The following is a 14,737-nucleotide window of genomic DNA, read 5'->3' on the forward strand; positions in this document are numbered from 1 at the left end:
ATGATTTGTTCATCCTCAAAAATAATGAGGTGAAAATGGTCCATATCACAGGTTACAACTTTTCATTGTGAGTGAAAAGGGGACAAGGATTTTAACAGGGGTGGGGACAGTAAGCTTCAAAGAACTAGCAGAAAAAATGCCACCATTTTGGAAATGCTCTGATTTTGTCAGAGATCAGAGATGAGCAAGGCTCGGATTCCAGCTCCCAACAATGGAGACAATCGCCTCCAATGGCACCTGTGATCCATATCTAATTCATTCAATAGTATTTATTGAGCACTTACTATGTGCAGAGCACTGTACTAAGCACTTACAATTCGATAACATCCAATTCATCAACTTGGGAAGGAAAAGGAAGAGGGGAAAGATGGAGTAATGTATTTTACTCTCTCAAATGCTTAGTACAGTGCTCTGCATACAGTAAGCCCTCAATAAATACGATTGAATGAATGAATAAAAAGAATGTTTCCTTTCAATTTGACCATTTAATTTTCAAGGACAGATTGTCTTTTCTTTCAGTTTTGATACTGATGGGTCAGATTGGATCACTTGATTCCTTTTCTTCTCATCTTTCCAATGCTCAGCAAACCTCCCTGTTATCGAGTCTCTTCATTACTACACCCCCTCTCTTTGTCATCAACGCATCCCGATGATCCTTGGACACTATAACTCTGTGTTTGTTGGATGCCTAGATTAGACCCCCAAGACATCTTGCTCTGTCTGGAGAATCTGTTTTAGGTGTTTCCTCGGGAGGCCCAAGGCCCAGTATTCTTATGCATGTGTGTGTGTGAGAGAGAGAGAGGCACTAACTTGGAATCCATGATGGTTCCATGCTATCTTTATTGAGTGTCTTTATTGAGTGCCCCACTATGTGCATAACATTATATTAAGCACTTGGGAGAGCACAATACAACAGAATTAGCCGACACTTTCCCTGCCCATAACGAGTTTACAGTCTAGAGGAAATTTACAGTCTAACAGAATAAAAATGATTTTTGAAGGTGAATTGTATGTGGTTAGAAGTGGATGTTGATATTACCATGAGTGGTACCTGAAGAAAGGTAAAAGAGCAAACATCCCCAGGTCGGAGAGTGGAGGGAGATCTCCAAGTGACCTGCTCTGGGTGACTTACAAGCTCTGAAGCAAGTGGCTGTTTCACCCATCCCTACTTTAAACCATAAAATTTCTATCTTGTTGGCCTGTAGGTGCCCCAGGTGGAGGTAGGCCAGGACCAGCTGGCAAGTTTCCTGACCCACAGTCAGATTACTCTCCTTCTCCTCCTCTGCCAGAGCATCTGTTTGTTCTTATCGCTGCCTTAGGACAATTCAGATGCCCCTGCCTCTGGATGGTTCCTCCTTTTTTAGTCTTTATTGCCAAATCAGTTGAGTGGATTATTTCATCCTTTAGCCTAGCCTGGGTCTCTAGCTCTCTCAGTCCCTGGAGTCCTCCCTAAACTCAGCCATCTCCAGATCCTTTGGATGTTGGGGTAGGTAGCTTGGTCTCGGCCTTATCTAGTCTTTTCTGAAAGAGGATCTGTCTACTTGGGCTCAGCAGCATCTTCAGCCCTGGGATGCGAACTGATGTTGTGAGAGTCCTATGAGAGAGAGATCTTGTGGGGCTACTGCCAGGATCGTGGTGAGCCTGGAATGTTCACACTTCTAAAGCCAGAATTCAAGCTGGGAGTCTCTTCCACTGAGTCTGGTCAAGCACCGAGAATTTTCCCATAGTGCCTTAGTGGTAGGGCAGGGGTCACCCATCTGAGATTGGCCTGAGGGATGTCATTGTTCCAAAATAGAATCCAGCCTCCTGTTCCAGGAATTGCGGAGCTAGCCCTCTGACTGCAGTCCATCTGAAACTGAGAAGAATATGTTTAACGAAAGGGGAAAGCGGTCTCAGTTTGGGGGACGAGAGCATAATTCAAGGTCAAATTGAATTAAGGCAGCTTTCCTCTTGTCTTCTGTGTTCGATGAGCCCTGGTATAGGAACTTCATGCTCTGAGCTGCTGTAGTTCTGCATCGGGTTTAGGCATGGCTCCCCCCAACCGCTGTTCTCAATCAATAATCAGTGGTGTTTATTTACTGTGTGCAGAGCAATGTACTAAGTGCTTTGGAGATTAACGTATGACAGAGGTGGTAGACATGTTCCCTGCCCAAAAGGAGCATTCAATTGGTGTTTCAGCAGGACAGAGAATGGGGGATGGGAGGTGGGTTCATGATGGCGGGCAGATCCAGTCTCCCCCTGCCTTTGTGTAATTGTGTAGTTGGAGTATCTCCTGCTGTTTTCTTTTTTGTTTCTGCCAAATTGGCAAATGGTGTTTGTTTTCCCAGCAGGTTTGTTCCCCCATGTAGTTCAGTTCTGTGCCCCTGCCAAAGACACACCTACCAGAAAAGGAAAACGGTACCTTTTCGTACCCATCCCCAAGTGCCAGTTCGGCCCTGGATTTTTTTTTATATTTGTTAAGCACTTGCTATGTGTCAAGCACTGTTCTAAAGTGTTAGAGTAGATGCAAGTTAATCAGGCCAGATATAGTTGCTGTCCTACATGGGATTATTGCCTAAGTAGGGGGAAGAAAAGTTATTGAATCCCCATTATGCAGATGAGGAAATGGAGGCACAATTTGTTTTACTGCTCCAGATTTGCTTTAATACCTCAGCCTTGCTGTTAGCAGTTGCCACTTTACTGACCCATGTATATAACAGTGGCAGATAGAGCTCCAACTTAGGGTCCTGCCATAAGTGATGACATGCCCCTTTAGATCTGTTTCAGAAAAACTAACAGGCTTGGCAAAGAGTGCAGAGCCTTGGGAAGCCTGGCTCCCTATTTCTGTTTTAATAGGAGTATTTATTAAGGAGAACTAAGCAATGGGAAAGAATTCATGAAAGAGAATTAGACAGGGTTCCTCGACCTCAAGGGGCTCATAGTCTGAGAACAGAGGTGGAAAGGGCACTGGCAACAGAAACATAAGGAAAGATAAAACAATAAGAACACAAAAACAATGTAGAAGACAAAGGTGAGGATAAATACAAAAATAAAGTAAAAACCATAGGGATCTGTGGCTAGAAGAGCAAAGTTACCAACTCCTCGTGGCTTTGTCTCCAAGTCATATCCACAGTTACCACCAAGGTTGCAGCCTTCCCAAAATTCTGCATTTTGTAGAGGCATAAATATTGCTAGTGCTGCTTCTGTTCTGCCCCCTGGGATGGAGCAAGGTGGGTCTGGCTTTTTCTTTCTTCTCAGTCCCTGGTTTGCTATTCACAGCCAAGATCTCTGCTGGTTCTCAACACGTAGCACTGGTGAAAAGTTGATCTATTTTTAGGGTATTTGTTAAGAGCTTTCTATGTGTCAAGCACTGTTCTGAGCACTAGACTTGGCTCTGGCAACAGTCTTGGAGCAACAAGAAAAGTTGCGATGCTTTGGCGGTTCCCAATTTTGGCATATTGTTCTAGTCACGACAACAGTTGCCAGAGAGACTGTGCTTGGTGCGGTTTCATTATGCAAACCCTGAAACTCTCCCCAGAGAATTTACAAGTATCTCCAGGTTGGCACCAAACTGGAACAGGTGCGTGAGTGCCTAGAGCAATGTTCTGCAGTAAGCACTTAATATGAATTATTACTATTATTATTACAACTATTATTACTAATAAACTACTAAAGGCACATCTCCTCCAAGAAGTCTTCCCTGACTAAACCCTCCTTTTCTCTTCCCCCACTCCCTTCTGCACTGCCTGGACTTGCTCCCTTTATTCATCCCAATAATAATAATAATGTTATTTGTTAAGTGCTTACTATGTGCCAAGCACTGTTCTAAGTGTGAGGATAGATATAAGGTAATCAAGTTGTCCCATGGGAGGCTCACAGTTTTAATCCCCATTTTACAGATGAGGTAACTGAGTCAGAGAAGTTAAGCAGCTTGCCCAAGATCACACAGCAGACAAGTGGAGGAGCTGGGATTAGAACCCATGTCCTATGACTTACAAGCCCGTGGTCTTTCCACTAAGCCATGCCATCCCGGCCCCGTAGCGCATATGTACATATTTGTGATTTTATTTATTTATATTAATGTCTGTCTTCCTCTCTAGACCGTAAACTCATTTTGGGCAGGGAATGCATCCGTTATATTTTTATATTGTACTCTCCCAGGTGCTTAGTACAGAGCTCTGAACACAGTAAGTGCTCAGTAAATACAATTGACTATTTATTTGCTATTGTTTTAATGAGATGTTCATCCCCTCGATTCTATTTATTGCTATTGTTTTTGTCTGTCTCCCCCGATTAGACTGTAAGCCGGTCAAAGGGCAGGGATTGTCTCTATCTGTTACCAATTTGTACATTCCAAGCGCTTAGTACAGTGCTCTGCACATAGTAAGCACTCAATAAATACTATTGAATGAATAAATGACTACTACTAGTAGTGATTTAACTCTAGGTTTAGGCTTCTTGCCTCTTACTGATCAACCAAGGGACAACATGGTGGGTCAAATGGATTTGATGCAGAGGTATGTCAGTGGGAGCAGACCCTCTGGGCCCCCCCCAGTCAGAACTTGGCCACCACTGGACTGGCCTTGATAATGAGGTGATAGAAAACTCCCTGGAATGGCCCAAGAGGGAGGTAAATGTAGTTGATTTGATGGCTGATCGAACTCAAGACTGACCTGCTTTCCACTGAAACCATGAGGTTTGGGGATGGCCTAGCTCAGATTGCGGGGCTCCCCGAGGACTCTCCTCCCTGTGGCGGTTCAGCCTCAGGGACTCCGGGAAACCAAATGCATTCCAGCCCCTACCCTGAGGTTGGGAGTAATTTGACTGGCTTAGGGAGGGATCCACTTGACTTGCTGTATTCATCTCTGGGGCAGCCTTTCTGAGCCTGGTTCATACTACGGGAAATCACTTTCTAACAGAGGCCAGCTATCTAGTGTTCTTAGGTAAAAGAGAAGCACCTGGAAGTCCTCCATTCTTCCTCAACATTTAGACCACTTTCTGTTTCTCATCTATTTCCTCCTCTGCCCTCCCGTCACCACAGTCCATAACATCATGTTCCACTTTATTCCTCAGCCCCAGCAGATGCAGTCCCGGCAGACACTGACTATCCAGCCACCCCCCGGGGAGAGCGAGCAGGAGGATCAGGAGCCTACTCCGGGCCTGGGGTCAAGGAGGAAAGGATGGTCCGCCAGCCAGGACCCTACTCCCAAGCGGCAGCTCCTCCCACCATGGCGGCCCCCGTCCGGCAGCAGCCGCTGCCCCCGGATGAGGAGGAAGAGGAGGCCAACAGCTACGACTCTGACGAAGCAAGTAGGTAGTGCCGGTGCCATCTAGGACTGGATCAGGTTGCAAGAGGCACTGATGGCCATGTGATAGCAGAAAGAGGTGCTCACAGAAAATGCAGGAGGCAGTGTCATTGCCCTCGTGCCTCGAGGTCTGCTGGGTTTGGTCCCCGGGGCTATTGTAGCAGCAGGCTGGATTCAGTCTGCTTGGGCCTGGTAGGCCAGGAGGATGGTCACCATACTCTGACCCCTGGCAGATGAATACCGTTCTCAAGGATGTTGAACAGAGTGGACAACCCAAGATTGGGTTGGTTGAAAGCAAAGCTTCACAGTATGGCCCAAAGGACATAAAGGTATGCATTCCACATGCCATGATTCACTCAGTTTCTTATGGGAAATGGTATGTGTGGGAGTGTGTGTGTGTGTGTTTGTGAGGGTGTGTGAGAGAGAGAGGGAGTGTGTACAATATGTACACAGAGTTTGGGGTGCCTTGTAAGGAGCTCTATGTTTTTTCTTTAGCAGCAACCCTGGGTTATCCAGGAGGGAATCGGTGGAATTAGTCCTGCCTGCGGTCAAGGACCTGAGCGTCAGTCCACTGAGGCCCATGTCATGTTCCCTAGATCATTAAAAGTTACTGCTTTTAACACCCGCTAAATAAGTAATCAGGGAAGGAACTGGGCTAAGTGAAGATGCCATTTCTCTTCAAGTGTAAATAATAAACCTGCAAGCACAACCCAGTTTTGGTCATCCTGGATTATTCAGCCTTTAAGTGCAACTTTCTCCAAACTTCAAGAAGAGAAATTCAGAGAAAGCCAGAGTCCCTCGGACCCAGCAGGAAGGGAACCCAGGCCCAGGGTGGGTAGGGGAGAAAGGGGCGTAAGAGGTTCAGATACGGGAAACCACTGGAACCCACGTCCCAGTTCTGCTCAGGCCCAAGCAAAGCAGGTTCCTCGGACATGAATTCCACCGGATCCAGCCTACAACCTGCAGCCATTCTAACAACACCTGCAACAGTCAGGCATGTGTACCTGGGTGGGGCATTTGAAGGGCAGAGAGAGGTATTCACTGTGTCAGAGTTATCTCAACCCCAGCCTTCAGAGGGGAGGGGTGGGCTTGGTACCCTGTAATCCACAAGCACTGAAAGTCACTCTGAGGCTGCTTTACCCTTCTGACTCCAAAATTAAATCTTCCTATGGACAAATTTGATATTAGAGAGCAGGAGCATCTCGAACACTAATAAAAGTGGAAGCTGGGAAGCTCCAAAAGCAGTGACTTGTGTCAGTGCATTTGGTTGCTGCTTTGTGTGTATTTGTGTGTGTGTATGTGTGTGTTTAAATACACACATAGCTTGACCTCTCATTAGAAGAAGATACCTCTGGTGATGAAGTTGCCTTCTGGCCACTGGATGTGTGACTAGAAAGGATTATAAAAGGCCCACAGTCTCAACCACACCATGGTAATTGTTGTATTTGTCAAGTGCTTACTATGTGTCAAGCACTACATTAAGCCCTGGGATATTTTATTATAAATACCAAAATCTTTACTAAAAGCCACAATTATTACTGGGGTAGATACAAGACAATCACATGAGACACAGTTTCTGCCCCAAATGGGGATCATGGACTTGGCGGGAGGGAGAGCAGGTATTTCATCCCAATTTTACAGATGAGGAAACTGTGGCCCAGAGAAGTTAGGTGACTTGCTCAAGGTCACACAGCTGGCAAGAACTGGAGCTGGGTTACTAAATCCATGCTTAATCTGTGCATCCCTATAACATTGCCCCTAATAGCTGCCTAGCCCGCAATCTCGGTGTCATCCTTGACTCGTCTCTCTCGTTCACCCCACACATCCTATCCGTTACCGAGACCTACCAGTTTCACCTCTACAATATCACCAAGATCCACCCTTTCCTCTCCACCCAAACGGCTACCTTACTGTTACGGGCTCTCGTTATATCCCGGCTAGACTACTGTGTCAGCCTTCTCTCTGACCTCCCTTCCTCCTCTCTCGCTCCGCTCCGGTCTATTCTTCACTCCGCTGCCCGGCTCATCTTCCCGCAGAAACGATCTGGGCATGTCACTCCCCTTCTTAAACAACTCCAGTGGTTGCCTATCGACCTCCGCTCCAAACAAAAACTCCTCACTCTAGGCTTCAAGGCTCTCCATCACCTTGCCCCTTCCTACCTCTCCTCCCTTCTCTCTTTCTACCGCCCACCCCGCACGCTCCGCTCCTCTGCCGCCCACCTCCTCGCCGTCCCTCGGTCTCGCCTATCCCGCCGTCGACCCCTGGGTCACGTCCTCCCGCGGTCCCGGAACGCCCTCCCTCCTCACCTCCGCCAAACTGATTCTCTTTCCCTCTTCAAAACCCTACTTAAAACTCACCTCCTCCAAGAGGCGTTCCCAGACTGAGCTCCTCTTCTCCCTCTACTCCCTCTGCCATCCCCCCTTTACCTCTCCGCAGCTTAACCCTCTTTTTCCTCTTTTCCCTCTGCTCCTCCACCTCTCCCTTCCCATCCCCACAGCACTGTACTCGCCCGCTCAACTGTATATATTTTCGTTACCCTATTTATTTTGTTAATGAATTGTACATCACCTCGATTCTATTTAGTTGCCATTGTTTTTACGAGATGTTCTTCCCCTTGACTCTATTTATTGCCATTGTTCTCGTCTGTCCGTCTCCCCCGATTAGACTGTAAGCCCGTCAAACGGCAGGGACCGTCTCTATCTGTTGCCGACTTGTTCATCCCAAGCGCTTAGTACAGTGCTCTGCACATAGTAAGCGCTCAATAAATACTATTGAATGAATGAATAGTGAACACAGCACCAGCCTGAGAGTCAGAGGGAGCCGGGTTTTAATCCCAGTTCTACCCCTTGTCCACTGTGTGAACTTGGGCAAGTCACTTAACTTCTCTGTACCTCAGTTCTCTCATCTGTAAAATGGGGATTGAGCCCCATGTGGGATATGGACTGTGTTCAACCCGATTAGTTTCTATCTTCCCCAGTGCTTAAGAAAGTGCCTGGGACACAGTAAGCTTTTAACAAATACCAGAAAAAAAAGACCACAAAAGAGACAGAAACCTTCCTTGGTTCAAAGACTCATTCTTGGAAGGAACTGTGCTGGGATCTGGTGACCTTTGAGCTTTGTGACTTCTGTGGCCTTGGCAGCCAGGACAGTTTATTCATTCATTCAATAGTATTTATTGAGCACTTACTATGTGCAGAGCACTGTACTAAGTGCTTGGAATGAACAAGTCAGCAACAGATAGAGACAGTCCCTGCCGTTTGACGGGCTTACAGTCTAATCGGGGGAGACGGACAGACAAGAACAATGGCAATAAATAATCTGAGCAGCAACATAGAGTGAGAACTCGAACACAGAAATTGGGAAGCAGGGAGACCAGTCAGTGCACTGATCGATCAAGCAATAATATTTATTGAGCACTTAGTATGTGCAGAACACTGTACCAAGCGTTTGGAAGTGTATAATGCAATAGAGGTAGTAGACCCTTTCCTCAAAGATCTTTAGAGAAGCAGTGTGGCTCAGTGGAAAGAGCCCAGGCTTGGGAGTCAGAGGTCATGGGTTTGAATCCCGGCTATGCCACTTGTCAGCTGTGTGACTGTGAGCAAGTCACTTAACTTCTCTATGCCTCAGTTACCTCATCTGTAAAATGGGGATTAACTGTGAGCCTCACGTGGGACAACCTGATTACTCTGTATCTACCCCAGTGCTTAGAACAGTGCTCTGCACATAGTAAGCACTTAACAAATAGCATAATTATTACTATTATTATTATTATTATTATTAAAGTCTAGTGATTCCCATATCTTAAACATCTTTCTCTATGAATTTTATCTTTAGTCATTTTTATATTGATCTCTACGCTACCTTTTCCTTCCATCACTTGCAGTTAAATGCTGTTTTGCATTCTCAACCACCTCACCACAATCATAAAGGGATCCTGCCACTTTGTCTATTTTGTTGCAACGAGCTTGAATAATTTGTAGGGCACTATCATGGCAAAAATAGACTGGTGCTTTGTATTATTGAAAGGAACAGTTTTTAGAGATTTTTCCCTCAAAAATGCCTCCTTTTCTCACCCAAATTTGCCTCTCTGGGATGGGGCTTAAACAATCTACTGAGCCCCTGAGCATAGCTCTGTCAAGTGGCAATACGTGATCAAAAACATGTCTAAGGCTCTTTCACTGGGGTGTTGGAGTGGGAAAGTGTGGGGCTGGGAGGTTTGTCATCCTTTGGATAAAACCACATTGCAAGATGATTCAGCAGGGGGATTTGTGAATTGCAAAATATTTATTAATAAAATGGTGATGAGCTTTTGAGATTGGGAATAAATCCTGGGGACTTAAAAGTCCTGGGGACTTAAAAGTCCTGGGGACTGAAGTCTTGGTGTGACTATATTCAGCTCTATGACTGCTCTCCCACTTCCCTAACCCCAGGCACTAGTAAAAACTAGGTTTCTGCCATCAAGTATGGGCCCTAAGCTTAGTCTGGGGCCGGGCAGGGTTTTTCCAGCTATGTGTTGTTTACTTTCTTTTAATAATCATCTCTTGCCCCTATTAGCTACTCTGGGAGCCCTGGAATTCAGCCTTCTCTATGACCAGGATAACAGCTCCCTGCAGTGCACCATCATCAAGGCCAAGGTAAGTGGTCTCCACCAGCTGCAGTTTATAGCACAGGGTGGGCATCTGAGGCATCAACATGGGTTTTCTCTGGAGCAGCCAAGATGACAAAGCTATCTCTCTCATCAGGTTCACCTAGGGACACGGAGCAGGCCTGCAGTTTATAGATGAGGGGGAAAGGGAAGCCAGCCCTATTATCTGACTTGTCATTTCCCATCTGATAGAAATTCACTGAGATGATGGGATTCATATGCGTGGAGCAAGGCATGACCAAATTGAATCTTTGTTGTCTATTTCCCTGGGGGTTGCTCGGCAAGGAGGTGTTTAATGGCTGCCCTGCCTCAGACATGGTCGTTTAACTCTGAGTTGGCCACGATGCTCTCTCGGGGGTTTGCCTCTGGGGTCCTGGTGACCTAACTCTAACAGGAGGCAAGTTTGGACTGAGCAGACCTGAATCCTATTGGAAGAGAGTTAAAGGGCCCTCCAGACAATCTCTAATCATTAGTATTCATTCAATCATATTTATTGAGCACTTACTCTATGCAGAGTACTGTACTAAGCAGTTGGGAGGGTACAAAATAACACTAAGCAGACCCATTCCCTTCTCAAACTGAGCTTACATAGTAATAGTATTTATTAAGTGCTTTACTTTGTGCAGAACACTCTACTAAGTTCTGGGAGAGAATACACAAGTGGGAAATAGACATGGTCCCTGTCCCTTGGGGGGCTCACAGTCTAATTACCTTCTAGGATAGATTATTTCCAGCCATCTAATGATGGTGATAATAATAAATAATAATGATGATATTTGTTAGGCACTTATTATGTGCCAAGCACTGTACTAGATACAAAGTAGTCAGGTCAGATACAGTCCTTCTCCTTAATGGGGCTCACATTCTAAGAAAAAGGAAGAAGAGGTATTTCATCCCCATTTTACAGGAGAGGAAATGGAGGCAGAAAGAAGTTAAATGATCTGCACAAGGTCACACAACAGATAAGTGGCAGAGCCGGGATTAGAACTTAGAGCCACCTACTCTCAGGCCTGGGCTCTTTCCATTAGGCCATGCTGCTTCTCTCCTGGAAGCAGAGCTTTGATGATCACAGAGTCTTTGATTCCCCCACCATGAGCAGGAGTACTTGGTCTGGAGTTCTGAGGGGCTAGGAAGGAAAATTTTTGAAAGCTGATTCTCTCCTTCCCAATTGGTCTCAGTGGGCTTGTTAAGGGAGACGTGGAATTACCCTGATTGGATCTGGAGATCCATTTGTTTGAATCTGATAAGAAGAGTCCCCAAGGTTTTACTCTTTGTTTTTGTCTGAGAGTAGGAGCAAATGCACTTCTTTGGTTGGCAACCTTGTCCTCGAGTCCTTCCTCGGCATCAACTACCTTGTTGTGTTGCTGCAGTGTTGCAGCCCCCTCCCTTGGGGATCTCTTCTGGGTTCAGGTCATGGAGGGACCCTAGGCTTGACAGAGAATAAACCATTCCCAGGGATCTGGCTTTTAGCACCATCAGTTGCCAAACATCCCTTCTTAATCCCCTGCACCATTCCCAAAGGAAACATAGAAGTTAGTGGACCAGGACACCTGTCAATCAATCAATCACATTTATTGAGTGCTTATTATGTTCAGAGCACTATATTAAGCATTTAGAAGAGTGCAATAGAACAGAATTGGTAGTCACGTTCCCTACCTACAACGAGCTTATAGTCAAGAAGGGAAGTGTGGGCTTTCCAGCATTATGACTGTCATGGGGGGGGGGGGCAGCCTGGAGGTCCCCTGGTCCCTTGGATCCCCCAACCCAGAGAAACTGGACTTTTTACTCTAGTTTGGAGAGGACAGGGGATTGGCCAAGGAGGAAGAGGAAGCTGGAGAGAGGCAGCAAACATTTACAAGAAGAAACTTCTAAATCTGGAGTGCAAAAAGTATGCTATACGCAATGGAAAGCCTAGCTTGTTTGGGTGGTGAGCTAGTGATTCCAGAGAGAACAGTGGCAACAGTTTATTCATTCAATTCAAATCATATTTTTGGAGCACTTAATGTATGCAGAGCACTGTACTGAGTGCTTGGGAGAGTATACTAGATCAATAAACGCGCACATTTCCTGCCCACAACAACTAGAGGGGTCCCACCAGGGTGCCAAAAGCAACTAATGGCTTTGGGCTTTATGACACAGTTTTTGTTCCCAGGACAATATGGGGTGGAGGGAGCAGGTGGCAGCAGGGGTGAGGAGCAAAGAACCACTTCCCTAAGGGAATTTCCAAGTCCAGACTTCCCCTGGGAAACTGATTTGCATTTCCCTCACTGATCCTCTTCTCACCTGCTGTCACATCCTGGCTCTGCCTGTGTACACAGAGAGCTGCCTGCCTGCTCTGCTGGGGTTTACGAATTACTTTGGGGGTGGATGAAGAGGCCACAGGATTCTGCCAGTATTCCGGCCTTGCAAGCTGTGCTCAGCGAGGACCAGGCTGCGCTGGAAATTGGGGCCAAACAACAAAGCAAGCATTGATTTTTTTTTAGGGGGGGTGTTTTTGCAAAGGGCCAGCCCCTAAGGATGTGGCCGGGGGCGGCCCACAGCTGCTGCCCCGGGCACGATTGGCTGTGCGAGATACTGTCTCAGCATTGGCCTCATGACTGTCTCTGCTGAGGTCTCTCTGCCCTACAGCTGCTGTTAGTAGCAAGAGAAGCAGAACAGCTGCTGGCAGTGGCTTCAGGGACTGCAGGTGGGAAAAGGAGGAGACTGAGCGTGGTGAGAAATGGGCTGAGCCCAGATGGGATTCCAGGGTACCCTTGGCTGCCGGGGTTGAGGGGGGAATGTGAAGTGGTCAGGCTCAGAGGATATGTTCCCCATCTGTCCCAAAGGAAACAGAGATGTCACTGGCTGGGGCTGCAACGTGGCAGGGAGAGTTGGAGAGAAAGGACAGAGGAAGGAGGAGCATTTCCAAAGCCCTCAAGACTCTGCTGGCCTTTTTTTTCCCCTAATGGTATTTGTTAAGCACTTCCTGTGTGCCACCATAGTATTAAATGCTGGGTAGATACAGGCTAATCAGGCTGAATACAGTCCATGTCCAACATAGGACTCAGAATCTTAATCCCCAATTTATGGATGAGGTAACTGAGGTACAGAAAAATGAAGTAACTTGGCCAAGGTCACACAGTAGATGAGTGGCAGAGCTGGGATTAGAATTCAGCTCCTTCTGATTCCCAGGCCTATGCTCTATCCACTAAGCCAGGCTGCTTCTCTAGACTATGAGCTCCCTGTGAAGTCAGGCAGTCAATTGTATTTATTGAGTGCTTACTGTGTGCAGAGCACCGTACTAAGCACTTGGGAGAGTACAATATAACAGAAACATTCGCTGGCCTCAGCGTGCTCAGAGTCTATAGAGCATGTCTACCAACTGTTATTTAGCATTTAGTACAGTGCTCTGCACAAAAGTAAACATTCAGTAAATACCACTGATTGATTGATCCCTAAAGGGCAAAGGCTACCCCGGCATTTGCTTTTGGGGTAGGGAGTGCCTGTTTCAGGTCTTCTTGTCCCAGAGCCCCCTATGTTACCCAGCTCCCTACCTTTCCACTGAGGGGACAAAAGGGATCAATAGAAGAAATGGTGGCTGGGTTGCATGATCTCCATAGGGCATTCCTAGATTGTGGAGGTGAGGTGAGCATCCCTGGGGGTGGAGGACCTAGTGGGGAGACAGAATTACAGAAAAATGTTTAGCTGCATTAAAAGGATTTGTGGATTGCTAGAAAATGTAGAAACCTAAATGATGGTATATAAAGTTGTCCTTCGAAGACCCCACTGATGCTAAAATGCACGTCTGACTGTGCTGGCTGGGAAGGCCAATGCAGGACCCAAATCTCGGCCTCAGTGTGCACACAAAAAGGCTGTCTCTTATATTGTTATGCTTAATGTTTTCAGCCCTTGGCACTTGTGTTTTTTATGTTGTTTTTTTTAATGGTGTTTGTTCAGTGCTTACTATGTGCCAGGCACTCTACTAAGCTCTGAGTTAGATAAAAGCTAATCAGGAATCAGGTTGGACACAGTCCATGTTCATTCCTTCATTCATTCAATCCTATTTATTGAGTGCTTACAGAGAAGCAATGTGGCTTAGTGGAAAAAGCCCAGGTTTGGGAGTCAGAGGTCGTGGGTCCTAATCCCGGCTCCACCACTTGTCAGTTGTGTGACTTTGGGCAAATCACTTAATTTCTCTGTGCCTCAGTTCCCTCATCTGTAAAATGGGGATTAAGACTGTGAGTCCCACGTGAGACGACCTGATTACCTTGTATCCACCCCAGTGCTTAGAACAGTGCTTGGCATGTAGTAAGCATTTAACAAATACCAACATCATTATTATTATTATTATTATTGCAAAGCACAATACTAAGCTCTTGGGAGAGTACAATACAACAGTAAACAGACACATTCCCTGCCCACCACTAATTTACAGTCTAGAGTCCCTGTCCCCTGTGGGACTCACAGTCTTAATCCCCATTTTACAAGGGAGGTAACAGAGGCACATAGAAGTTAAGTGACTTGCCCCAGCTCACATAGCAGACAAGTGGCAGAACTGAGGTTAGCACCTAGGGCCTCCAACTTCCACTGCCTCTTTCCTTACCAAACTTTTCCTTGAAGAGAGCTATTCCTTTCATGATGGCAGTGAGCCATCCTGATCCATCGTCAGGGATTAACTCCCAGTTTTGAGCTGAGATGCAGTGTTGTCTGAGGTTTTATTTTATCGTGTCTTTAAAATGTTTTCAAAAACACATGCCACTTGAGAAAGGCTAATGCCCTCCCCTTCCCCTGCAGCACAGTCCAGAAACCCTGCTCTCTAGGACAGGTC

At 46.3% G+C, this 14,737-nt stretch overlaps 1 protein-coding gene across 6 annotated transcripts in view; it reads left to right on the plus strand.

Annotated features, from left to right (window-relative positions):
- The window catches only part of RPH3A (rabphilin 3A), a 159,581-nt gene that overhangs the window by 121,196 nt on the left and 23,648 nt on the right, over positions 1 to 14,737 (plus strand). For all 6 annotated transcript variants that reach the window (XM_029057760.2, XM_029057759.2, XM_029057757.2 and 3 more), the window contains 2 exons: positions 5,053 to 5,289; positions 9,840 to 9,919. In XM_029057760.2, coding sequence (XP_028913593.1) covers positions 5,053 to 5,289; positions 9,840 to 9,919 — 317 coding nt within the window. The remainder of the gene's footprint in view (positions 1 to 5,052; positions 5,290 to 9,839; positions 9,920 to 14,737) is intronic.

This window comes from Ornithorhynchus anatinus, chromosome 2, assembly GCF_004115215.2.
Source record: "Ornithorhynchus anatinus isolate Pmale09 chromosome 2, mOrnAna1.pri.v4, whole genome shotgun sequence".
In the NCBI taxonomy this organism is placed as follows: Eukaryota; Metazoa; Chordata; class Mammalia; order Monotremata; family Ornithorhynchidae; genus Ornithorhynchus; species Ornithorhynchus anatinus.